This window comes from Patagioenas fasciata, chromosome 3, assembly GCF_037038585.1.
Source record: "Patagioenas fasciata isolate bPatFas1 chromosome 3, bPatFas1.hap1, whole genome shotgun sequence".
Lineage (NCBI taxonomy): Eukaryota > Metazoa > Chordata > Aves > Columbiformes > Columbidae > Patagioenas > Patagioenas fasciata.
The window spans coordinates 78,893,104-78,918,750 of record NC_092522.1 but is presented as its reverse complement, the minus strand read 5'-3'; the positions used below and the strand labels follow the sequence as shown (position 1 = coordinate 78,918,750).

Genomic DNA, 25,647 nt, shown 5'->3' with positions numbered 1-25,647 from the left:
GACGAAGCCTGAACAGGTCCAGGGTGGATTATGGGGACTTCATTCTGCTCCCTGTACCTCTCTTCCAGCTCAGAGGGCTGGCTACCTTGACAACTTTTAATATTCATCTTTTTTTTCTGAGTCAGAAAATGCTGAACGGGGGACTTCAGTGCCTCAGAACAATCTTTATGTCAAACAAATTGCCATGTGTTTGTGTACTAACAGCTGCGTGGTGCCTTCCTGACCTGGCAGGGGCTTTGCTTCTCCTGGGGCAGCTGCGCTGGGGGACCCCCAGGCAGTGAGCGGGGCAGGGGGTGAAGAGTCGGGTACAGACCTCCAAGGGGTCAGTCCATCCCAGAGTCCCACTGGGGCCGTGGCTTCTCTGTGCTCACAAGTGTGTAATATGTAAAGACTCGAGGTAACAGCTCTTGCCCCAAAGTTCCTCCGTGCTCTGTCATGCAGCAGGCTGCTGAGATGGGGCAATGGCAGGGATTTAGCATTGCAGGTGGTATCTACAAGGGGATTTGTTTAGATATTACCGTTACCTTTTAGGTGACCTGCTCCAAAGAGGAGCCTTGATGGTAGGTAAAAGGAGGAAAGCAGGGAGGGAGCAGGCAGCCGCATTGCCCAATAAGCTGGGCGAGCTGGTGAAGACAGCTGAGAGAGGTCGCGCACTCCTTTGCCTCTTAAAGATAGGCACGTAGTCCTCCAGAACATGCAGATCTGGGTTTCTTTCCTTCTAACAGACTTAATTTTCCCCTGGTGTCCTGCGGGAGTGTTTTCAGCCTTGCACAGGGGACTGGGTGGCAAGGTGCCTTCGTGTCCATGCTGTGGTAGCTGCTGGGTAATCTGCAAAGGGTCTGACTGAGCTTATGTGTAAGAGAACTAGTTTTGGTTCATTTGGCTGTTTACTAGAAGCCTCTGTATGTGTGTTTCAAGACACGTACTAATTTCTAGATTGCTGCTGCATCAAATGTTTGGCAGCCTTCAAAAAACTTAAGCCCTTGCAGAAAAACATACGGCTGGTATGTTGGGTTCTTACTTGGCTGCAAGGCAGGAGGGAGGGGGTTATCTCCTTGCCTTGTGACTTTTGGAATGGGGTGGGAGCCTCTGCCTCCACGCCTCACACATTCTGGGGGGGTGGCAGGGTCACAGACTGCAGGGAAGGGCCTTGGACACAGTCTAGCCTCAAAGAAAAGGCAGCCAGGGCCAGAATGGGCTATAATGAATGTGCAGTGATGTCCATGTAGCCAGAACACATGCCTGAGCATGTATGAAGAGACAGCAGTTGGATACCACGGTGGGAAAAGGGAGCAGAAACTACCCAACAAAGATGAATACATGGATTTTATGCCAGGAAGTGAGGCTTTGATAATCTTCAGCCCTGTGTTTTGACATCCTTGATAAGAGCCTGGTCCTCAGAATGTGATGCAGCCCTCCCTTGTGCAAGGTGTCCCACAATAGCATTCCCCTGAGCAAGGAGAGGGCCTTCGTTAGTCACCCTCTGGTTCGGGAGAAGCAGATAGATAAAAAATAATGAAATACGTGGAGAAGCTATCTTTGCGCTAGTGACCACTTTCTGTCCTCTCACAAAGCTTTACCAGGGAGATTATATTAGTCCAAAATGCTCTGTATAGGGCACAGGCTGTCTTTTATTGCGGTGGTGGTGTTTACATATTACTTATTCCTCTTTTTTCTCGGGCTGATGTAAATACCTCTGCAGACAAATTTTAGCAATTGTATTTCTTAATGAAGTGGTGTCTGACACTAGATTATTGTTCAGAGGTTAGTGATGGACTGCACTAATGGGTGAACTTTGTACCTGCATTTGACAGCTGATTTACGTATTAATTACCCTGTGCCTAAAGCCCAAGTGTGGCCCTTTCAAGCGCAGCAGGATGCCTGTGTTGTGCCTACCAGGCAAGCTCGTGACCAGGTCTGGACTCTGCTGTGGACGTTTCTGTCAAAATAAAGATATGGATGCCAACAGGACTGGCTTTTTCCTCCCCTCTTTTTATTACAGAAATCTGAGTGTTACAGGATTCCTCGGTCTTGGCTTCCTCTGTGTTCCCGTATCGGGTGCGAATAGTGTTTCTGCTGATGCGGTGTCTTCTGAGTCGTCTCCTGGTGTAGATTGCTGCGTGTTTCACAGGAAAGCGGATGAATGATATCAAGTCATTGAGCTTATAAGTAGCGCACTGGCAACCCGCCACTAAAATATAAATACATTAAACGTACTGAAGGAAATGTTCATTCTGTTGTTTAGCGTTGGACATGCCCCAGTTAGGTAAATTTAATCTTCTTGAGGGTTGTTTCGTTACAGCTGAATGAGATACGCAGTTATCTTATTACTGGTCTTTCTGTCATTCAGGGTTTGTGTTCTGGCATTGGCGGTGTGAAGTGTGGTTACCCAAGAGCGGTTCTAGGCGTATTTTCCAAGGGAGATGAAGGTGCGTAGGGAATCTGTTAGCACCTTGCAAGGTCTGACCCTTTATCTCAGTCACACCACTACCGATCCCACCTCCTTTTGGGTAGAAACCTACAAAATGGTTGCTTTGCCTGCATTTGTTAGGAAATGTCTGAAACTCAGCCTTGCAGCGTTTACTTCTTTCCTGTGTATTTCTGCTGCAGTTCCTTCCAAAACCCGTGGCCGTGCCTCTGCTCCTGTTGAGGTCAGGGGCAGGGCTCCTGCTGACTCCAGGATAAGCAGAGGCCGGCGTTAAGCATCAGACCCAAAGCCAATTGATTGCATTAGAGAGAAGCATCTCCACTGTTTTCCACGGGTGCCAGGTCAGGCCCTCCAAACGTGACCCTGCAGCATTAATTCTCCTGACCAATCCCGCTGAAATCTGGGGAGCTACTCCCCTGCATAAGTGCTACCAAATCCAATGCACAGCATTAACACTCTGCAACAGTTTAGCTCTTCTCTTGGTTGTGTGATGAAGGGGAAGGATGAAACAGGAAAAGGGAAGCAGAAGGAATAAACAAACAGGGATTTTGAGCTGGTTGTGAGGAATGATGACATTCTGTATGGAATGCAAGTACTTAAAAAAATAAGACATTGGCTGTGTATTTTACGGATAAGAAAATGTTATTTTATTGAACGGAAAGATATATATGTTTCACCTATCACATCTGAACTAATCAGCGTAGGCTTTTAGAAGCAGTCTGTAATTACACTGAGCATGTCATTAGTTAGATGTAAAATGAATTATATTGCTCCATTTTATTACCTCTAGTGATATAGCCATTTGTATCATAAATTCATTGACCTCATCTTAAATGATCAATCTTGTAAGACAGACTTGATTCATTAATTCTTAAGTGACATTTTTTCTCCTTCAGTAATTTCCTCCTCGTTGTAGGGACTGGTTTTCTGTCTTTTAGTATGGTATTGTAATGTGTCCTATTACCTGTATATGACATGCACATTTTATACCTGTATCTTAAATAAGCAGCATAGACCGATTGCATAGATAGATAGAAAGAAAGAAAATAATTAAATGCATGGATATAGTAGATAGAGATTTCTCACTGATGTTAACTTCAACACTTTGAGATGTTGTATAAAACCACTGAGATAATTATTAGAGATTTGGTCTATCCAGAATGTTCAGAGGAACAGAATCACTGCGTTTAATTTCTGTGGCTTTAATTATTTTTTTCTAGTGATAAACTATACAGAATGATCTGTGATCGATATGTGAGTGAGGTAGGCAGACTTCAGAGTTTCTTGTACCTCAGTGAATTACTGAAAACAGGAGAAATCAGTATAGGATATCTAAGTAGGATTTCTGAATATTCTACCAAGGAAGAGAAAATATTTGTTTAGCTAGGAGTGACACAGGAACCCACTTGAGATAAATAAATCAATACAGCAATAAAACACTAAAGTATTTCAGTGAGTTTTTCAACTGATAACTAATAAAAATTAAGGGATTAGAAAAGATGCCACAAATCATGCCAGAGGTTTTTTTTGGGGTTGTATGTTTCTTTCGGTCTATTTAATAAAGTCACCAAAGAGGCTCTTCCTAGGAAGATAAGGAGGCTGCTTTTATTCTCTGTTGTTTCCCTCAGGTGCTTCTTTGGCAGCAGGCTTACAGGCTTGTTTCCTTCTTTTGCCCCGAAGGAAGGGCAAGTCTTAGGTTCACCATCCCAGAACTAAGTCAGGGATGCAGCTGCATCTGTAGGCCTGCCCCATCCCTTGCAGCAGCTGCCTCCAGGACTGGTCTCCTCCTCATCTTTCCCCTGCAAGCAGACACTGTTTTGGTGGGTGATGAGATGGGGTGGGCTTCGTCCTGCCCCAGCCCACCCTGGGAGCCAGCTGGGAGCTCCTGGTGTCTTTGTGCAGCTCTTGGGGTACCTGCAGGGAGCCCCTGCCTCTTTGCACGGCCCCTTGGAGCGACAGCGTACCCTGCAAGCGGCAGAAAGAGCACCGTGGTTAACATCCTGATTCCATACATGAAAAACAGATAGTGTGTTCTGTCTACAGCAGTGAGCTCTCGATCAAAAATAACTTTAAAGTAAATTCAGCAGTTTTACTGAGTTAAATAGTACCTTATTAACTCATGGTGGAGACTCACAAATTCCTCTTTTGTCTGCTTGGAAAACAGTGGCAAGCCAGAAAATTTCAGGAGGTCGATTATAAGATGTTTTCATCAGATGATCCTGTGCTGACTTGCCAGGTGGGTGGCAAAACCCCTAGCCATGCAAATACCTGGGATGGTTCAGTGCCCACTGCTGCGTGTTTGCACTATTTGTGGCGAGGGGTTGCCCAGCTCCAGAACTGTATTTGATGGCCACTGAGCCTTCCCATGGGGAGTGGAGAGAGAGCTGATTCCAGGTAAAACCCGGGGGCCTTTGGAAGTGGGGGTGCCCCCTCTTTGCCTTGCTCCACACACTCCTGCTTCCCATCCACCCTGTGCCTTGGGGGGATGCGTGTGCCATGGCAGCAGTATCTCAACTCTTCTGTGCATTTGGCGGCCTTTTTGTCCACATTTTTTCGGGCCCTACATCATCAACGTGTGTTCAATGCAGGGCTGGCTTTTTTTCCTTGCGTGGGGCATTGTGCTGGAAATGTGCCTGTCCTAATGCTGCAGCATCAAACAGCACCAGCACCCCCTCTGCTTTATCTCACGTGGCACTGTGTCTGTGTGCTCAAGTTAAAAATCCAGGCTCTGCGTTCCCAAACTTCAGGCGTGACTTAATAGTTGCCGCTTCTCAAGTAATTATTTAGTTTGATATAAATGTGGGGATAAAAACTTTGTGGTAGAGAAAAGGAGCGTGTGTGTAAGCGTGTGAATGAGGTGGGGAGGCAGGAGAGGGAATCAAATAGCAACTTGACCGGATAACCAAAAGGTTGCAGAGTTAAAATAAATGGGCTAATAGCCATAGCATATAGTGTGTGTATATGTGTGTGTACATATATATTAAGGATATATTACTGAAAACTCAAAAATGTCACCACTGTTTATATTAAAGGAAAGCTGAGAGTTAAATGAGATGGGTAATCAGATGCCCGACATATGTTGTTTTGAATTGTTTATATGGCCAATAGTTATTAAAATTAATTATCCTTTTAATGCAATCTTTTCACTTTTTTTTTTTTTCCTTTTTTTTGGTACAAAAGATATAATCATTTCAAAACAAGCTAATATGGGCTATTTGGAAAACGCAGAACAAGCAATACCAAGATGTATTCTGACATGGTCATAGGCTCAACATGCTGATAGAAATCACCAAAAATCTCTGTCAATGGAGTATTTTGAGAGCTAATGTAAATGACAAAAATTGGGTTTTTGTGTGTGTAAAATTCTGTCAAAAAAGTAAGGCACTGAAAAATCTGACATCTGTTTATCTGTTTATAGCTATGGTAAGATTACTCATATTAATTCTTGTTTAAAATGCCATATGAAGGAAAGGCATTTGTGCAAACAAGAGTCATATTTGAATTGTAGATCATGTCTTCACCATCTGTGAGAGCTGTTGGTGTTGCAAAATTAATGTGTTAATGAAATCACAATAATTTCTCTGAAGTAATGGATTCTGAAGCCTAGAATGACTATTTTTTGAACTTTGGTGTCTAGTGGTTTACAACTGGGAAAACCTTTCACAGCTTAATTAGTTCTGCAGCCTTACTTTAAAAAAAAATTGGCTATGCCTCCACCACACCAATAGTAACACAGAAAAGGATTAACTGCAAAGCAGAGAAACAAAACAAAAATGAGCCTGCAATTCAAACTTTTTGCCATAGTATTTGAAAAGTTGCTAAATAGGCCTTTGCTTGCCAAGAAGTTTTACTCAAAGTGACTTGTACACAGGAGTGGGCAGGCAGCTCAGAAAATAATTCCAGCTTGCCAAAACATCACAAATTGGGACTATTCGAACCTTACACAAATGTCCTGACTATTTCCAAGTCTTGGAATGAAAGGCAAAGGATGAATGATGCTTTTTGCTTTGTGATGCCATTTTAAAATACTACGCCTTTCCCTACTTACTATTTGATACCCTTAATAGAGTACTAAATATTGCAGTGTAGTGCAGTTTAGTAGAAATGGTTTGCATTCATTTCCAGCAGTTTTCTGAGTCCTTTTCCAGTTATCATACTCCTTGTGTAGTACAGCATCTCAAGCAGTACAGGTGTGCTTAGATTACCACCAAGGAATAATCACAGCCATACTCATATGGATTTTGCATACTTACATATGTGTGCTATAACAGTTTATGCCAGCTGAGGATTCTTCTCTGTGGTATGGTTTTAAGATAAATAATGTACTGTATAAGGTAGAATTGAGATCATTGGAGCTAGAAAAGAGAGTGGCATTCAGTTCACTGAAATTTTAGAGAAAAAGCGCATAGTTTTCACAAACGTCACTATTTTTTTTTTCTGCTAGAAAAATAATGTGAGTATTTAGAAAGCAACTGAAAAAATGACTTTTAAAATAACACTGTGAAGAGAAGATTGCTTTTCTTACCTGATTTGATTTTGTTACTGTGTTGTAGGTATGTGACTGGTGTAAGCACATAAGACACACAAAAGAGTATCTGGATTTTGGGGACGGGGAAAGAAGGCTTCAGTTCTGCAGTGCAAAATGTCTCAATCAGTACAAAATGGACATTTTCTACAAAGAGACACAGGCCAATCTTCCAGCTGGACTGTGCAGTACATTACATCCTGCAGTCGAAAATAAAGCAGAAGGCACTGGGGTGCAGCTGCTGACTCCAGATTCTTGGAATATACCGCTAGCAGATGCTCGGAGAAAAGCCCCATCCCCAGCGTCTGCAGCTGGCCAAATTCAAGGTCCTGGACCATCAGCGTCTACCACTGCCTCTCCGTCTGACACTGCCAACTGCTCTGTCACTAAAATCCCCACGCCAGTTCCCAAACCTATTCCCATCAGTGAGAATCCAAATATTCCACCAGTTTCTGTCCAGCCACCTGCTAGCATTGTGCCTCCAATTGGTGTCCCACCTCGCAGTCCTCCCATGGTGATGACAAACCGTGGGCCAGTTCCTCTGCCCATATTCATGGAACAGCAAATTATGCAGCAAATTCGTCCACCATTTATTCGTGGGCCGCCTCACCATGCCTCAAATCCTAACAGCCCTTTGTCAAATCCAATGATTCCTGGAATCGGTCCCCCACCAGGTGGTCCCAGAAATATGGGTCCCACCTCTAGCCCCATGCACAGGCCAATGCTTTCCCCTCATATCCATCCCCCCACAACACCAACCATGCCTGGGAATCCTCCAGGCTTGTTGCCGCCTCCTCCTCCTGGAGCTCCTTTGCCCAGTCTTCCCTTTCCCCCTGTCAGCATGATGCCAAATGGTCCTATGCCTATGCCACAGATGATGAACTTTGGATTGCCATCCCTCGCCCCGCTGGTGCCACCCCCGACTCTACTAGTGCCATATCCTGTCATCGTCCCTTTGCCCGTCCCCATCCCCATTCCCATCCCCATCCCTCACATCAATGACTCCAAACCCCCCAATGGCTTCTCCAGCAATGGTGAAAGCTTCATTCCGAGTACCTCCAGCGAGACACCTGGGGCAAAGTCAACCAATAGCTCTTCATCCCCTCGAGAGTCAAAGCAAGGATCATCTAAATCCTCTGACTCATCACCGAGCTGCTCAGGCCAGTCCCTAAATCAAGCTCAAGTGCTTCAGGAGCACAGTAAAAATGAAGTTGTTGACTTGACTGTCAGACCTAGTAGTCCAGTGAACAGTAAATTTGGTTTCCCCAGTGTGCTACAGGGTCCACAGGATGGTGTGATAGACCTAACAGTAGGCCACCGATCTAGGCTGCACAATGTTATCCACAGGGCTTTACACGCCCAAGTGAAAGTTGAACGTGAACCTAACAGTGTTGTGAATTTGGCTTTTGGTAGCTCAGACAAAAGGAACTGCAGCGACTGCAGGGACAACTGCAGCCCAGTTGACTCAAAGACGTTACCGTGCAGTGACGGAGCCCACTGCTGTCCCGTCTCCTTGGCCTCCGGCACACCGGGACTGGAAGCTGGTGCAGCGGTGTGCAATGTCATTGTGAATGGCACGAAGAACATGGAGGGTTCCAAGAACCCGGAGCCGCCCCAGGAGCCAAAAAAGCCCCAACCCCCGGAGGAACTGGCGGTGAGCGAGCTGGAATCTGTTAAGGAAAACAACTGTGCATCGAACTGCCACCTCGAGGGAGATGCTGGCAAGAAGACTGGGGAAGAGCCCCTTGCCGGGGGAGACAAACAGGACCCAAACCTTAACAATCCAGCAGACGAGGACCATGCATATGCTTTGCGGATGCTGCCCAAGACAGGTTGCGTGATCCAGCCTGTGCCAAAACCAGCAGAAAAGACTGCTATTGCGCCATGCATTATCTCAACGCCAATACTCAGCACAGGGCCAGAGGATCTGGAGCCACCATTGAAAAGGAGGTGTCTCCGAATTCGAAATCAGAATAAGTAAAGGTTTGTGTAATTGCTACTGCCTTCTGTGTGAGTAGAATGAGTATTTTCAGGTATGAGATCAAACTCATGTGGGTGTGGCCTTTGTGAAGCAAAAAGATAGAGATTCTAATTTATCAGCACTTTCAGAAAACTAATGGTATTTATGTTTTAATATTGTTCTTTGTGTTGTATTGCATCTGTACTTGTCAGTACTCCATCCATCAACAGCCTCATTACATTTTTGCTCACAGAACATTTTGTGATGGTGCTGACTGTGAAGTTATTGTTCTGTGTATGTCAAAGTCAGTGGTTTTCTGCCTTGGTTTAGGTCTGGGCCATTAATCTGCTTACTTATTCCAGCTGAGTTACGCAGCAACTCAAGCCTTCATGATGATGATCGAAATTGCCCTACAGCATAGCATAGAGCAGGACGACCCAGCTGCTTCCTGCTAGCTCATATCAAATTGACTTAACAACTGGTCACCTCTAACCACCGTTCTTTGGTTGAACTCCGGACCGCACCCTGGTTCTCAGCTGGGCTGTTCTCAGGAGAGCGAACCCCCACTCCCTGAGCTTTCCTTCACTGAGTATCAGTGCTCAAGAACTGCCTGCTGTTTGAGACCTGCCCGCCGTAGCTTATCTCAGCAAGACCTGGGCCACGGGGCTTTACTCTCTGACCGCAGGTATCTGCCTCTGGTGCAAGCCTCCCACCTCAGAAAAGCAGATGAGGTTTCGCCCAGCCCTGCGGTTGTTGTATGTTTGTGATTCCTGGTTGGGCTGCAGAGCAAGGCAGCCATATGGGTAAGGCCACCAACAACTGTGGCTTGTCCAAGGACAGTGTTCCACAGGCAGAAACCCCCTGCCCTTCATCCCCTATTCCCAGCGTACTCAATCCCTCTGATAAAACAGCACTTTGATAAAACTGTTAATTTAATGTATGTCTGTTGCTTCAAACCTGTGAGCAAGAAACAAATGTAATTGCATTTGTTTAGATTCACAAGCGTGGAAAGCTTGTTTCAGGAAAAGGGAAAATGGTGGGTGTTGCAAGAAATCTGTTCAGCAGTAAAATACTCATGGTTTGCCGGATGTGGCTTGGTGACATGCCAGATTTCATTACAATCCGTGGAATATTCTGTAGCCTCCAGTAAATCCCTGTCCCTGCTAGCACAAATAGTGACTGCAGTGGTGCAATACGAATATTGCCTTGAAGGGCTTGGCACCTACAGCTGTAGATAGCAGCACATGCTGTGGAATCTGGGCCATTGCAATATCTCCCTCCTCGATCAGTGCAGGCTAATTGCACCATCAAAGACACCGCAGCATAGTCAGGACTCCCTTGCAGCATAGTCAGGACTCCCTTTTTATTTGTTAACGCCATGTTCCCAATTCTGGCTGCAAGTGGCGGAATAGTTCCCTCGATCACAAACAGCGTTTATTTACTTTCTTCAGTGGAACAGAACCATTATTCTTTGCTCTCGGCATGTGCTGACACATTTAAAAGATACATTTGTAAGAACAGAGGACAACTATAACTTTTTTGGACTAATAAACAGCATAAACAATAACTCACAAGTCAAATGAATATTTAAAATCTTTGCACACTCCTAGGCCCTGCTAGTGAGGATCCCCCCACCTACCATACCCTGAGGTATGGATGGACTATATGTCCGTCTCAGCAGTGAGACCTTTATTGCAAACCCCAGTGTGACACCTTTGGAGCTTGAAAGATTGTCTCTTCATAAATGTATGCATGCTTTTACTTAGGGGTAGTGATTTGATCTAGTGAGAAGACCACTGTTTGTCTGTATCCCTTTAATTTTAGGAGAGCCATGCTTAACCCTTCCTTTCCCACCTTGCTTAAGCTCCCCATAGCTGTGGTTTGTTTCAAGCCAGTGAGACTTGCACATTTGTGAGCTGACACTGCAGTCAAAGGCAGGCTGGTTCTTAGCATCTGCGTATGCTTGCCTGGATCATCCAGGCTGCAGTAATACCAGCTCTCTGAGGTACCAATCCCAAGAGGGGCTTAGCGCCATCCACAGCCAAAGTCTTAAACTCAAAGAGAGGTCTGGCTTCACTACGTTGTGTATTTTTGCCTGTTGACACAATTATAAATGACATCACTTCACAGATAGTATTTGACAGACAAAGTGGGCAAACTGAACAAGCTGCATTGAAAATACAAGAAAGGTGCTTTATCACTCAGTTATTGTCCTTAGCTCTTTGTATTCTCTAAATGTCAATAACCACTGCGGTTATCCTCCAGAATAACCATTTTCCCATTCACCAAGAATTATATATATTCCTTTGTCTCAGTGTAAGAGTTGTCTTACGGGAAAGTTTTCAGGTTGCCATGCAAGATTAATCTGACCCAATATAGACATCTGGAATGAAGACGCCGCTGAGCTAATTGTCTAAACTCTCTTTAAAAGCAGGCACTTCAAAGAGACAGCTGAACTCATCCTGAAGTCAACAACTAAGACAGCTCAGATGAATTGTGCCCTAACAGTGCCTATTTCTCCCTGCAGTGGAGGAAGCTTAGGGAGACTGGCACAGACAGATGTCCTCATAGGCACATAAAGTTAAAAAACCCAGCCTAGGTGTCTGCCATGCCTCTGGGGTTTGTGCAATAGCATAGCATGGCATGGTGATGGTTATTAGTCAGTCTGTGTTCATCCCCTCCTTTCTCAGCAAAAAGTAAAGAAGCAGCCTCAGCGCAGAAGAGATGTGAGATGGGGAACCTTGTGTGCTTCAAGGGAAAAAGGATACGCAAAATACTCCGCAGAAATAAACAGTGTGATAACCATCTAATTACAGTGGGTACCTCAGTGAAACGCGGGTGGGTTTTGAGCCTCTCAAGGCACATACAAGTGATACGTGCAGCCTGATGATTGATTTGAGGTGAGCACTCTTTGGTTTCATGCAGAGCCCCTCTTTTGCTAGTGCTAGTCATAGTCAGTTGAGGGGAACAAGGGGGCTGCTCATGTTTCTGGCCTTCCAGCACTCTGTCTGTGAAGACTGAGCAGGGCTCAGAGCCTGCCCATGTCTGTACCGAGGGGATGGGCAGGGGGAGCAGAGCATTGGTGCAGTCTCTTGACCGCAGCCCTGACCTCCACCGTGCCCATGAGTTCCTCCTGCTCAAGCCTGGGGAGGGACAGAGGTAAAACCCCACTCCTTTGGCAGTCTGGTTGTGGGGAGGATCCCTCATGAAAGACACCCAGCCTCATGGAAATTCTCATAAAATACAAAGTGGGTAGGAGCTGCTTTGTATTGGCTTGGGCCATTGGAGGTTTGTGTTGATTGCACTGGCCATGCTAACTTGGGACACGAGAAAGTCCAGAGAATTGTCTTTTTCTCTTGTGCTCCCCAGCTACTGTAATTGGAAAATCTGAACATATTGCCCCAATGTGCAACTTGTCCTGGATGCTATTTCCCATCACATTGTATGAAAAGAAGGAAATTAGCCAAATATTTTTACACTACAGTTCTGGACAGACAGATTGAATTCATGTAATAGCAACATGGACTCTCTAAAAGGAATCAATGCAAGCGTGACCTTTTCAGGCAAGTCGCCAAACTCTGGATTATTTAATGTACCAATTACTTGATTATTGGAAGTGCTAATCAGCAACATAACCCTTGATGTTAAAGTTTAGTCTCTCCATCAGGATGTGGACTGTCAAGCTGTTCTAGTTTTATGCAATTTGAAGAACTGGTGAAAGATCTCAAGGTGCCAAAGTCCTACTATGATAAAGGAATGAAGCTAGGAAGACTGTTCTATTGAGTGTTATTTTTTCAAGTTTGAGCAATGTGAGTTTCTAAAATTAGCAGTGTTAGTGTTGCCTGCCTACACGCCTTATGTCCAGGTGGGATCACTTTTAACCCTCCAGTTTTGGTGTCAAGGTTTCCTAAAGCAGATAAAAGAAAACACTAAGGTCTGTTTAGGTTTAACGTGATAGTTATGGTAAACTAAATTAGAAAATTAAGTGGCACATGCTAACCTCACAACTAGCTTCTCTGTGTGTGTGCATTCACTAATCCATCGTTGGGTGCAGAGGGGTGAGAAAAGGAAGGAGTTTTTCTGCTTGATTCAGCAAAATTTCTTCCAGAAGTATTGGAAATAGTAGGAGTATGGCCACCTACAGAGCCAACCCGTATGTCCTGGGGTCAGCATCTGCTGAGTTACAGACCCAAACCTCCAGCTGTCTGGTCCATACATTGTAGTCGTAAAAATATACAACATGCAGAACACTCCAGTTCAGAGCGGAAGTAATATATATCCCACTGTGAGCTCTCCTGCCCATAATGGTCCAGCACTGGATTTCCTGCTCTGGTCAGGATTCCTGAGGCAAGGGCCATAGCTATTAACCTCCCTTTCTGCCTTTAGAGTCTTTATCACTCCCCTGTCACTGTTACTTCTATCTATCAGCATCTTACCCTGTCCTGTTTGCTATGATCAGGACAGAATGTGACCTTAAAGGTATACTTGAAAACAGATTTTCTTTATTTAAACACATTTATATGCTAGTCATCTTTGTTGACACACTACTATGGACCAGAGCTTTAGCTAATTTAAACTGGATGTAGTTCCACTGGTGCTAAACTAATTTGAATCAGCAGAGTAATTGGACTCATACACTTAACACCTACTCTTCTGGTTCAGAAGTTTTCTTTCACCCATCTTCTTATGACCATACAGAAATTTTCCATTTATCCAAAGAGGGAGAGGAGACGCTGTTAACACCACAAAGGCTTAAACACATTTGCTTGGAACTGAAGCTTTACCCTTGAGAGCTGCCTGGCTCTAGCACTGTGACTTTGTACTTCAAAATTGTCTGTATAGCTTCTCAGATATATTAAATCAGAAAAAGGATTTCCCAGGGAAAAAAAAAAAAAAAAGGTTTCAAAATGGTGAAGTATAAAATGACATACTTCCAGGGTAGCTTTCAGCTCAGACACCTTGCTGCTGGAGTGTGGGAGCACTAATTTCCATTGCAGTGGCAGTAAATAGCACAGTGCTGAGTGCTGATTTCTGATGGGTTCCTCCTGCTTTTCTACAAAACCTCCTAGGGCATATGTTTCAAATATGAAATGTGATTCTTTAACCCAATTAAGAAAACAACTACACCTGGTCTGATTTGAAAAGGTAGTGAACATCTAAGGCTATTGGCACACAAAACACATGGACAGAACTTCAGCCAGCAAAAAATGCCGCGGTTCACTTGACAGAACCACAGGAATCTGCAGTGCCTGTGGCTCCTGGAGGCGGTAGCTTACTTGACAGCTCCCAGGACCTGGGACCACTGACTTCAGAGATCACTTCAGTGCTTACTTGCCCTTATTACTTTTAATTGTCTTGTGAAATGAAATTTTTTTGAACTGAAATAAGCATCTAATGCACACCATACCCTAAGCTTCTACAACCCACATTCATGTTGTAATTCTTTGCCACGCTTTAAAAACTGACCAGGCACTTCTATACATATAAGGCCTAATGCTCCTCTTATTTAAGTTGGCGCAAAGCAGATATGGCTGGATTCAAAAGTGTTAAGTGTGAGACAGGCATAGGGGGAAACTCTAGTTCTCCATCAGCCTGTTCTTGTGCTGTCAAGCTACCAAAGTCAGTGGCGCAGGGAATGTTTATGGGGGGAAAAAAGTACAACTCATGATTAAATACAGAGTCCCTAACAACAAAGACCATAGTAAAATAGACAGGCAACCTTATAAAAACATTGTCTGAGACAATGATTGCCTTTACGTTCAGAAGCTGAGATCCTGGACAGTACGTGTCTGCTGCTGAAATCTGATAAGGAGCTAAGCACCTAATAGCCTTTGTGAAGCTTGACCCTGCAACAACTATGGCCAGCCTCTCTGCGTAGCAGTGAGCTCTCAGCAACTGTGAGAAGCTTATAAACTATTTCTCAGTATTACAAGCAACACCTGAAAGTGGGTCTGAAAGGAGCTAAACACTTTTGAGGACTGTGGTTGCAAAAAAGTTGGACATAATCAAGCAGTGAGCAATAGATTTTAAGATATAATTTGTGTTAAAAAAAGCAGTGAGGGATTCAAGCAAAGCAGAAGCAAAACTGGGCAAGAAATCAGGAGGAAATCAGACTGTGACAAGCAAGCTTTTCTGAAGCACTTTTTGTTTCCAGATTACCTGCTGAGTCTCTCCATGTCTATTTTTAGGTTCTATAGTGCAAACCAGGCAAGTTAATCACATTCCTGGGTGCCTCCATCAGTCAAGGCCTTGCAGCTGAGGCCTACTAATCACTGCCTTATTTACACTATTTTGATAACGAGCTGCATTTCCCTCCCAGGACCAGAGGTTGTGTTGGGAAGTGTGTGTGATCACTTCGTGAGAGCCGTGAATTGAAGTAACCTCTGACATTTTGCAGAACCCTCAACTATTCAGCATTTGCTTCTACCGTGAAAATTACAGCTAATTAAATATATGGGCTTTATTCTGTGCAGTACTGTGCGCACTCAGCGCTCGGTGCTTCTAATGGAAGTTGAAGGCCCTGGGCGCGTTACAGGCCGAGGCATTGCCTCTGACTCATTTGCATGGCTTTACTTCCCCAGACACGTTTTTGGTATTTGAAAAGAATGGTATTCCTGTACAACAAGTGTCTCAATTTGTAATGATATCCTCTCTGCAGCTGGTTTGCTTTTCCAAGTGTTTCTGAAACATTACTGTCTTAAATTGGAGCCAACCTACAATAACAAATAATCTAGTGGTGAAGCGGCTGAACAGCGTTTGTCAAAAGGACGCTCTCGCTAGCTGCTACACTCCATCTTGCAGTCCCCATTTTGGATTTTCAGACTGTGTAATGTAATCACCTTTCGTGGAAGCACACATTAGAAAAAAAAAAATAATAAAAATAGAAGTTTTTAGGGATTGAGCAGACTGAAGCAACTATCAGCCTCTCTGGAAAGATCTGCATCCCATCATTGGCCGATTGATATTCAAACCTATGGTTAGAGCAATTTTCAGCTGTTTAATTGGAGCCCACATGGTTAAATGTAAAGCTTTGTACTGTCTGCTTATGCTCCAAATATTTGTAAGCTTTCATGAATCACTTGTGCTTCCACTTCTAAGTTTTTTATACAAAGCTAGGGGAGAAACCCAGAGGAATTCTCCAATTGAGAAATGCTTGAACACAAGTGGAAAAGAAAAGATGGATCATGAGGTCACTGAAAATTTGAATTCTGACCCTAAATTTCAAAGATCAGTTAAAATGCCAATTCTGTTTTATTTGAAGCAATTTACTGATTTTTGCTGAACTCTTTATCTTGGTGGTAAAAATATTGTTCCTGTTTTCTTGGCGTGGGAGAGGAGGTGGAAAATAGAGGAACCAACAGTTGGGTCCAGTGCAGGTCGCTCAGCGGCCAGTGGTGGTGGGGATAAGGTGCCTGGCACTGCACCAAAGGCTATGTCAGCTCTCATCTGTCTACTCCTTATGTGTTATAGGTGGTTTTTCTTCTTCCTCTCCCCACAGTGTAACCTACCTGGCATTTTGGCCACCTGAGCATGCCTGTTTGCCTTTGGATGAGTCTGCAACCCTTTTTGCTTATGCGGTAGTGAACTAGGATGGGGAGTTGTGAATAGCATGGGGAGAAACCCCAAGGTGCCAGGCATGCAGCCCCGGACAGTGATGGATGGAGGAGCTGTTTGTGGGAAAATGTTGATTGCTTCATCATATGGGATGCTGAAACTTTTCACTTAAAAGATTTTATGCTGCTGATAATAATAATAAAGTAATAATTAATAATAGCATTTCAGATGAAGGAGCCAGCCCCAAGTGTAACCCAGGTGAGGAGGAGGACCCTGGCCTCACAATTCATCCTCGTCCACACTGCTGCCCACAGTTAATCTGCTTTTTTTTTCTGGCTATTTAGATCATCTTGGATAAGAAAATTGAGAAGCACCTCAGAATAGCCAAAAGCCTAGTGGTTTGGGCCCACAGGAGACTGCTGAAATTCAAGTCGAAGTTTCTATTCTGAATTAGACAAAATCAGAGGCTTGAAGAAGGGTTATCACATCACAGTGGTTGCCAGTTTTCAGGAAAGGAGTGTAGAAACTGTCTGGATTTGGTTTTCCTTCTGGTTTAGTTTTTCTGTTTTATTTTTTTGGTTGCTTTTTTGGTTGGTTGGTTGGTTGGTTTTTTTGTTTTGTTTTGTTTTTTTCTTTTTTTGCCAAGTTTCAGCTTTATTCCAGTGCAGAATGGGAGAATGAGTTGAAAATCTATCTTCTGCTGCAGCTGTACATGAAGCATTGTTTGGGCAAAGCAAACTTTTTACAGGTCTGCCCAATACACTGGCACTGCACTAACTGGAGGGCAAAGGGCTGCCTTGCTGTTGTGGAGATATACCTGGTCACCCCAGGATAAAGCAGGATCTGGCCCCGGCAGGCTCTGTGATGTGCCACAGGGGCCATGGCCAGGGACAGCGGGTACTACAGCTGAGATTACAAGTCCAGAGCTGTGGTGGTGTTTTCTTCTTTGTATGACTTGCAAACATACCTCAAAGTGCCCCAATATGTAAGCCAGAGACCCCCTGTCAGTTGAAGCCTGGAGAAGGATGGTGCCATGGGGCTGGGCGTTAGTTCACATCAGCTTCACGTTCAGATTGAAAGGGAAGGGGAGTTGCATGAACTTGCTGAGAAATTGTACTATAAAAGGTTAAACCATGAGAAACTTCTTTGAAATGGTGAAAAATTATGTGAAAAGAATATTCAGAGAGTTTCTGGGGAGATTGCCACTTTGAAAAATAGAAAGTGGTATAGGTGGGGGCGCAAGGATGACAACAGCAGAGAAACCTGACAGCAGTGCCAATGCTGAAATCTGGGGAACCGAGCCCAAATGTTCATCCTAGCCTACCAAGACTGGTCTCACCTGCCTCCCTCCATGGCTGGTGGATAGAGAGGCTCTTCCCAGATGTTTTTCAGAGCACCTAAGGCAGTGCCTGCTCTACAGCACTCCTGAGCAGGGGAGGGAGAACAAGGACACTAGTCTCCCTGCGTTAAAGCTCCCGAGCCCCTGTCTCTCCTCCATATGTACCACAAGGAGAGGAAAGAAGAGAGCAGTGCGGTTTGGCAGGGAGCTGCTTTCACAGAAAGCTTGACAGTGATGGGAACACAAGGAAATGGAAATTTAAAATACTGCAGCATGGGTTCCTGGTGACACCTGTTTTGTCCATGAGAATCTGAACCTGAATGGGAGAGGAGGTGCCGTGTCCCCTGGGTCTGTGCAGAGCAGGTTGGACAGTGAAATCGTGTTGGTGCTGTGGTGCAGCAGAGGATTTACAGCAGCCCAAGCCATTCTCCCCCAAGCATGTGGGTGCTCTCTGCTGAATTTAGGGAAACCTGGTTCCACTGGCTGTGGAGAAGAGCTGGATGCTTACCCAGGCCTAGACTGTTCTCCGGTTTTGGGGGAGCACTGTCTATAGAGTTGTATAAGGGAGGGAAGAAACTACTTTTCGCTTTGCATTGTGCTGTATCCCTGCTGCGAAGCCTGAGGCTGGGACACAGCAGTCAAGAGCAGACTCTGCTGCTGGATAGCAGGGGTTTGAACAATTGTCACTGATTTTAAAAGAGATAGAGAGGGCTTTATTTTTCTCTCGTTTCTCTTCAGTGAACTGGCTGCCTGGTAAATCCAGGAGCATGGACCCCACAACTTCTTGGTGACTCTCAGGGTCTCTTCCACAGTGGCGAGTTCTTTGCTCCCTCTTTTTAAAAAGTGATTTTCCCTTGGGCCATGCAGGAACACAAAGGAGAGCCTGGAACTGTATTTCCTCCATTTCCTTGCTATATAACAAGGGTATGATGACATACATTCCTGTTCCTGACTTCACTAGCTAGTTCCATGGTTCATTTTAACCTACATGGAATGAGTTTAGTGAGAGATGGTACTACATGTACCAGCAAGGGGCCAAATGTAGATGTAAACTGGTGAAATTTCCCCCAAGGCTTTTCTAGGACTAGATACAGGGAAACAGGAGTCAGCACACAACAGACCTTTTGCTTTCAGGTTTATGTTTCTCCCTCAAGGTCCTTTCCTGCCTACAAGGCGACTAGATACAATTGCAAGCACAGCCTCTGGTGCATCCCTGCAACAACTCAGTCATGGAGTCACACAGTATCACAGTATCACAGTATGTTTGGGATTGGAAGGGACCTCAAAAGATGATCTAGTCCAGTCCCCCTGCCGGAACAGGAACACTTAGATGAGGTCACACAGGAACATGTCCAGGAGGGTCTTGAATGTCTCCAGAGTAGGAGACTCCACAACCCCCCTGGGCAGCCTTTTCCAGTGCTCTGTCACCCTCACTGAGAAGAAGTTTTTTCTCAAATTTAAGTGGAACCTATTGTGTTCCAGCTTGATCCCATTACCCCTTGTCCTATCATTGTTTGCCACTGAGAAGAGCCTGGCTCCATCCTGGTGGCATTCACCCTTTATATATTTATAAACATTAATAAGGTCACCCCTCAGTCTCCTCCAAACTAAAGAGACCCAGCTCCCTCAGCCTTTCCTCATAAGGGAGGTGCTCCACTCCCTTAATCATCTTTGTTGCCCTATGCTGGACTCTCTCCAGCAGTTCCCTGTCCTTCTTGAACTGAGGGGCCCAGAACTGGACACAATATTCTAGAAGGGGTCTCACCAGGGTGGAGTAGAGGGTGACTAAGCTGTCCCTATCACTTCTTCTGCCTTGGCATAAAAGGAAGACAAATCCCAAGCCTCTTCTCCAGTGCATTCTTGGAAGTCACAATGTCTGCTCAGGTTACAGCTCGTGTTTCAGTAGGCGGGAAAGCCCGAGTTACATGTCTGACCCAAAATTGGGAAGGATCTGTAGCTTACAAGACCAGAGCAGAAGGAAAACATCACCTTTGGAGTCAAGGGTTGATGCTTAAGGACCCTGCTTGTTATCCCATTTGTGCCAAAGACCTCCCCTGACTCTTGCAATGTGGCATCCCTTCAGTTAGCTCATGGAAAGATAAATTATCAAATATTTAAAATCGAAGGTTTTAATGAAGAAGCTTGAACTGCTTTAAGAATTGCTTTTTCTAAAAAAAATAAATAAATTACAGAACTATTACAAGTAACAGATGATTCCAGAGTGTTTCCAGGGCTGAACTTGCTCCCATGCTGACTTTAGCTACGCTCTTGTGGTTTATCTCCAGAGCAGTTTCCCTGAGAAAATAATTGCAGTGCCTTTACTCTAGGGCCATGCATGTCCCAGATGAACTAGGCCTCTTTCAGCACATCAGCATTCATTGTCTGGGTGAATTAAGTGCTGTGCTAAATGATGGAAACTCTGCCATGCCAGCCCACATCAATGGTTGCCTCAGCCCTCCTCACCCACTCTATTTTTTTTCTGAACAATAAGATGTGAATCTGGAGACAGAAATGCTCAATGGAGTGCAGAATGAGGGGGAAGCAACCATGGAAAAACCGTGTGTGTGTCTGTTTGCATACAGGTCCAAGCCATGCCATAGAACCATAAGAGTTGTTTGGTTGGAAAAGACCTTTGAGATCGTCAAGTCCAACGATTAACGTAACACTGCCAAATTCAGCTCTAAACCATGTCCCTAAGAACCTTATCTATACGTCTTTTAAATACCTCCAGGATGGTGACTCCACCACTTCCCTGGGCAGCCTGTTCCAGTGCCTGACAACCTTCTCAGTGAAGAAGTTTTTCCTAATATGCAGTCTAAACCTCCCCGATCAGCAATATTTGATGTGTGTTGAAGGCAAGTTCAGCTGGGGTGAAGAGCATATGTTGCTCTTCTAAAAAGTAATTTGTTTTTTAGGGGAGATATAAATAGCTGACTTTATTGTGGTGGTCACGCACAGTGGTGTTGGCACGAGGTGTATAATATCTAACTGTGAAGTGGTGATGACTAATGTGTTCTCATTTCTTCATAAAACTTTGCATACTATGCCTGATATGGATTTTTATTCTGTCACTTGATCGCTACAAAGATGCGTCCATCAAACGCCGTGACTGCCATGTGAGACAATCAGCAGGGAAGATCCTTCTCTCCAGTCTGCACAGGCTGTTACACCGAGTCTATCTGCAGTAGAGGGAAAAGAGACAGGACTTAGAAAACTAACTGACTGCTCCAGGCAGAGAGCACTGAGAGCTAGTGAACTTCTTTATGCCCTCTCTCCCAAATCCCTTATCAGTCTGTGCTGTGCCATGCCATTTGAGACTGATTAGCAAGAGATGGAAATCCATTTCTGTTGATGCAAAGAGAGGAGCAGGCAAAATACCTGAAGTGTGGAGCGAAGTTTCGTACAGACGTTACAGATTTTATCTGCTTCCCTTTTTAGTTAATCTCAGAGCAAGATTTCAAGCCAAAAAGTGACAGAAAGCAGTCGTGTACTTTATGAGGAGTACTTAGTAGGTGGATACATCCCAGTTCTCAGTCTAGTTCTTGTCCACAGATCTCTGTACACACAATGCTGCTCATCCTGCTGGGCACGTTGCCTGAAAGCCCAAATGTTACTCCTTAATCTAGATATTGTGGTGTCCATGCTCTGAGAGTTTATGCTTGTCAGCATATTCAATGTGCCTTCCCGTCTCTGCTTGGAGAAGGGCAGAGGTTTGGCAGGGGGATATGCAGTGACAAGAGGGATTGCAGAGGAGCCAATGTGAGGAGGAAGATGTGACCTAGCAGCAAAACTGAGGCTGATAAGTAGTTCAGAGTTTCAGTCTGAATCTTTAGGGGACAGCAGATCCCATCCAAGGAGACAGAGTCTAACCCATGCTGTGTAGAGAAAGAGGACAGTCCTTGCTAGGCCATCTACATGGTCAAATGACAAGGGAAGCAGAAGCACGTGAGTCCATGGCATATCACCCAGTAGCATCTAGATAAACCAAGGCATCAGGAGCTTATAACCACTGGGGTGTTGTTAGTTGCATTAGATTGATAAGAAGGTGATTTGGGTTTTCAATAGCCTGATTCCAAAGATGTTTGTGACCTTGCCCCTCAGTACTGGCAAAGCTCACCTTATTTTAGGAGAGCTATCATGCAGCTTTCTGAAGGCTTCAGATCAATAAAACTGTGTTTGCTCCAGTCTTGTTCACCCAGTCAAAGCACTGATGGGCTTCAGAAGAGAGTTATCAGAATAAGTCCTGTGGGATGCATCCCTTTTCTGTTCTAAAAAGTGAGAAGAAGAAAATAAAAGTGGTTAGTACACCTGGTCAGATTACAGAAGAAAAATGGACCTGAAAATGAGGACTGAGATAGAAGAAGGGGAAAACTAGAAAGTTAAATTCTATGATCTGCTCTACCAGGATCTGGAGAGTTTTGTTCTCAACTCACACGTGGTCCATGGAAATTTATGTGTTCAACACTGAAAATATCAGATCTTGGTGAAAGTTTACCTCAGTGAGAGTAATGGCTAGTTCTGGTTTGAGTCCTAAAATGTCTTTATTTGAATTCTGTTTGTCATGCTAGGCAGTGTCAGTAACCATGCTCTGCTGGTTGTGACCCCCTGGCACTTTAGCTGCTATGGTGGTGGTACAGGACTGATTGCAGACCATCCTAAGAGAGAGGACCAAGGAGACTGGGGCTCTGTTTTGCTGTGTTGAGCATCCATGTGTCCTTTGTATGACTATGGATTTGGGGAAAGGCCAAGAGGGGCATCTTTGGTTTGCACGCATAGCCTGGATAGTACCTACAGAGTTAGGTCTGTTAGTGGGAGATGTGTAGTATGTGAGAGTGAAGCTGTCTCCAGGTGCCATCCCAGTTTCTCTGTGACTGATCAGCCCCGTGGAGCTGCACACCAGCCCGTGCAGTGAGGTGCCTCTGGGGAGCCTCAGTATGTGCGGTGTTCCTCATCCCATCCCATCCCAGATGCTGTGATGTCCTGGTGCAAATGCTTCTCCTTCACTTGACTCCACTTCTCTGCCTGTGCCATGCAGAGAGGGGTACATCCCAGCTCTTTAAAGCACACTGAGATCAAGGGGTACTGTATAATTGCAAAGTATCATTATTCAACCATACTCTTGTAGGTGCTCTATGAAACCCGGAGAATGAACTAATATTATATCAGTTTGCAGTTTTTTTATCGCAGGAATTCTCCCATCTTCCTTTCCAGTGACCTCAGAGGCTGCATGTACCAATGGCCCTTGCGGCAGGAGGGGCAGCCGAGGCCGAAGCAGTGGGCTTGTGGCTTGTGTCTCTGCCCAGCTGCCGGCCCAGCGTGAGGCTACGTGCAAGCTCAGGCGGTGCCCAGCTGCCTGCGATGAGTCTCCTGCTGCTCACCCTGACCACCTCTCCTTGTCTACTTTGCAGGAACGCTCACCAACAGGGTACCTTGCATGGAGAAAGGGAGCAGAGCAAACCACGTCACTCCACCGAATGACACCAGCTGGTCCGCTCACCACCCCCTCTGGCTAAAAGTCCAGCAAAGAAAGCAGCTTCTTGTCACGAAGCCCCACCGAGGAAGCCTCGGTCCCACGGGTGCCTTTGACCCAGAAGACAGCACATCATGGACCCACACAGTGTGCTCAGCATTCCTGCAACCACCCCTCTTCTCCTCCAAGGAACACTTTTTCCTCTTGGTTTCTTGCTGGGGGGGATTTTTCACCCTGGTTTCAAAAACCACACGGACCAACGTAGGTACTTTTCCCTCTCTGATTTCAAAATTCAGATATTTGAGACTGGACAACGATACGGATTTTTTTTTTTTTCCTTTTGAAAAAAACTGCTGTGGTTTTGCTGCTACACTAAGAATCGTGATTTGCATTGTATGGTTTTGGACCTATTCAAGTTTTGATGGGGGAAAGGGGTAATACTGGAGTAGCAACGCTTCAGAGTCATCTCTGTCCTACCCATGATGCACTTTTAAATGAAGAGTTAGAATATTTTATTGGCTAATATACTTTCCTTGTTATTTTTACAAAGGCCACCTTTATCCTTTCTAATGCCATATTTTCAGTGTTACACTTTTATGGCTTTTAATTTTTGATTTGACAGATGTAAGAAGCAGCATGAATAGTTTATACTGTGGTTTTTCAGAGACTGAATGCCAAGAGAACTCAGTAAATGTTTATTCTTCTCAGCTTTCTCTTTAAATTCCCCTAAATAGCGCCCCGTTTGGGAACAGAGCAAGAGTGTTGAACTAAAGACCAAAATTCCCTCAAGGTGTAAAATAATCTGAGGGGAATATTTGCTGGGCGTCACGAAAGACTTGGATGAAATTTCAACCCTGATGGTTTTCAGTGATCCAGGAAGGCAGTGAGACAATCTCTCCATATGCATAGCCCTTTCATGATAATTAGAATGGTATGGACAAACCAATGAAAACAAGGGTAAAGTGAGAAAGATCCCCCATGATTCTGTTTCACTGTTTGCTTTCTCCTGTCATGGTTAAGAGAAATGTGCAATTCGATCCTCGATCAGTCGGTGGAGGATAACAGGGTAGAATTTACTTGTGTGCACTTGTACAGTTGTAGCCAAGAGTCCAAAAGTACACTAGAGCATGTTATACTGGCACTGAATTGGTAAGAGAGTCGTGGAGTATCCCATTCTGACAAATAATTAAAAAAAAAATAAATAAAAAAAAGGAAAAAAAGAAAAAATAAAAGAAAAAAAAACACACAAAACCCCACAAAAACCCCACAAAAAAATCAAAAACAACAACAAAAAAAACTTAAAAAAAATTTCAGATCACCTTGTGATTCAGTGTAACTGTTTACTAACTCGAATAAAGCAATTGTTCACTCTCGAGTGTTCAGAGTACACCTTTTCTATAAGGCTGCTGCGGGGAAGTGAGGGGCAGTTTGCAGGAGCAGTGTGGCAGCGGTGTTGGGAGCAGGGTAGCAGAGTCAGTTGAACCAGAGCCTTGTAGTGATGGTGCACTATGAGCACTATGTATATACTGTATTTCTATATTTTCCTTTGTACAGATTCACTTAAGTCAAGCTACTGTTTTACAGGTGCTCCTTATTTATTAGAGCTGTGAAAGCTTGGAAAACACACCGGGCGAGTAAGCTCGCTTTTTAAAAAAAACAAACAAACAAACAAAAAAAGAGAAAAAAAAAAGGCAGGGAGGGTGGGGGGGTGGAATCCAACAACTCCTGAGTCTGGGGAGAGAGCTCAAAGAGCTACTGATGAAACATCTTCATGAGAGCAAGAATCTGCAGCACCATCAGTGTGCTCTGCTTTCCTTTTGGGCTTGCAACACTTTTCTCTCTCCCTGACTGGTGTCAGATTTATTAAAACAAAATAAATCTCCAAGAAAAAAAATGCACTTAAATGTGCTGTTGTTTTATTATGTTTTTTGCTTTTTGTGCATGCATTTATTCATTCATCTACCCGCCTGGTCAAAGATCAAACAAAACTGGGCCTGAAGTCTTCGAAAAATATATGTAAGTGTTCTTCGAGGCTGTATATATCTATGTCCCTTCCATTTTCACTCCTCCCTCACTGGCTCCTGGTTTCTGCGGTGTTTAAGGCATGGGGGGAAAAAGCCCCACAGGTAGCACAGTGCAGAGTGAGGTCCTGATCTCAGAGAAGAGCCCTGGATGGATGCACCGCCTGCAGCTTCATTCATTTCACCGCAGTTTGCTCCTGCTGCACTTGGGGCTGTGTACCAGGCATGTTCTGCTTGCCCTTTTGTAAGGATGTGGGTTTTCTATCCATGAGCTCCCCCTGAAATCAAGCCTAGGTTCTTCAAAGCAACAGCCTCTCCCCCAGGTGCCCCCAAAACTGCAACAGCAACAT

General features: G+C 44.6%; 1 protein-coding gene across 2 annotated transcripts in view; it reads left to right on the top strand.

Moving 5' to 3' along the window:
• The window catches only part of SOBP (sine oculis binding protein homolog), a 117,737-nt gene extending 92,563 nt beyond the window's left edge, over positions 1-25,174 (top strand). For both annotated transcript variants that reach the window (XM_065834292.2, XM_065834291.2), the window contains 2 exons: positions 6,982-8,936; positions 23,215-25,174. In XM_065834292.2, coding sequence (XP_065690364.1) covers positions 6,982-8,934 — 1,953 coding nt within the window. In that variant the 3' untranslated portion in view covers positions 8,935-8,936; positions 23,215-25,174. The remainder of the gene's footprint in view (positions 1-6,981; positions 8,937-23,214) is intronic.
• The last annotated feature ends 473 nt before the right edge of the window (positions 25,175-25,647 follow it).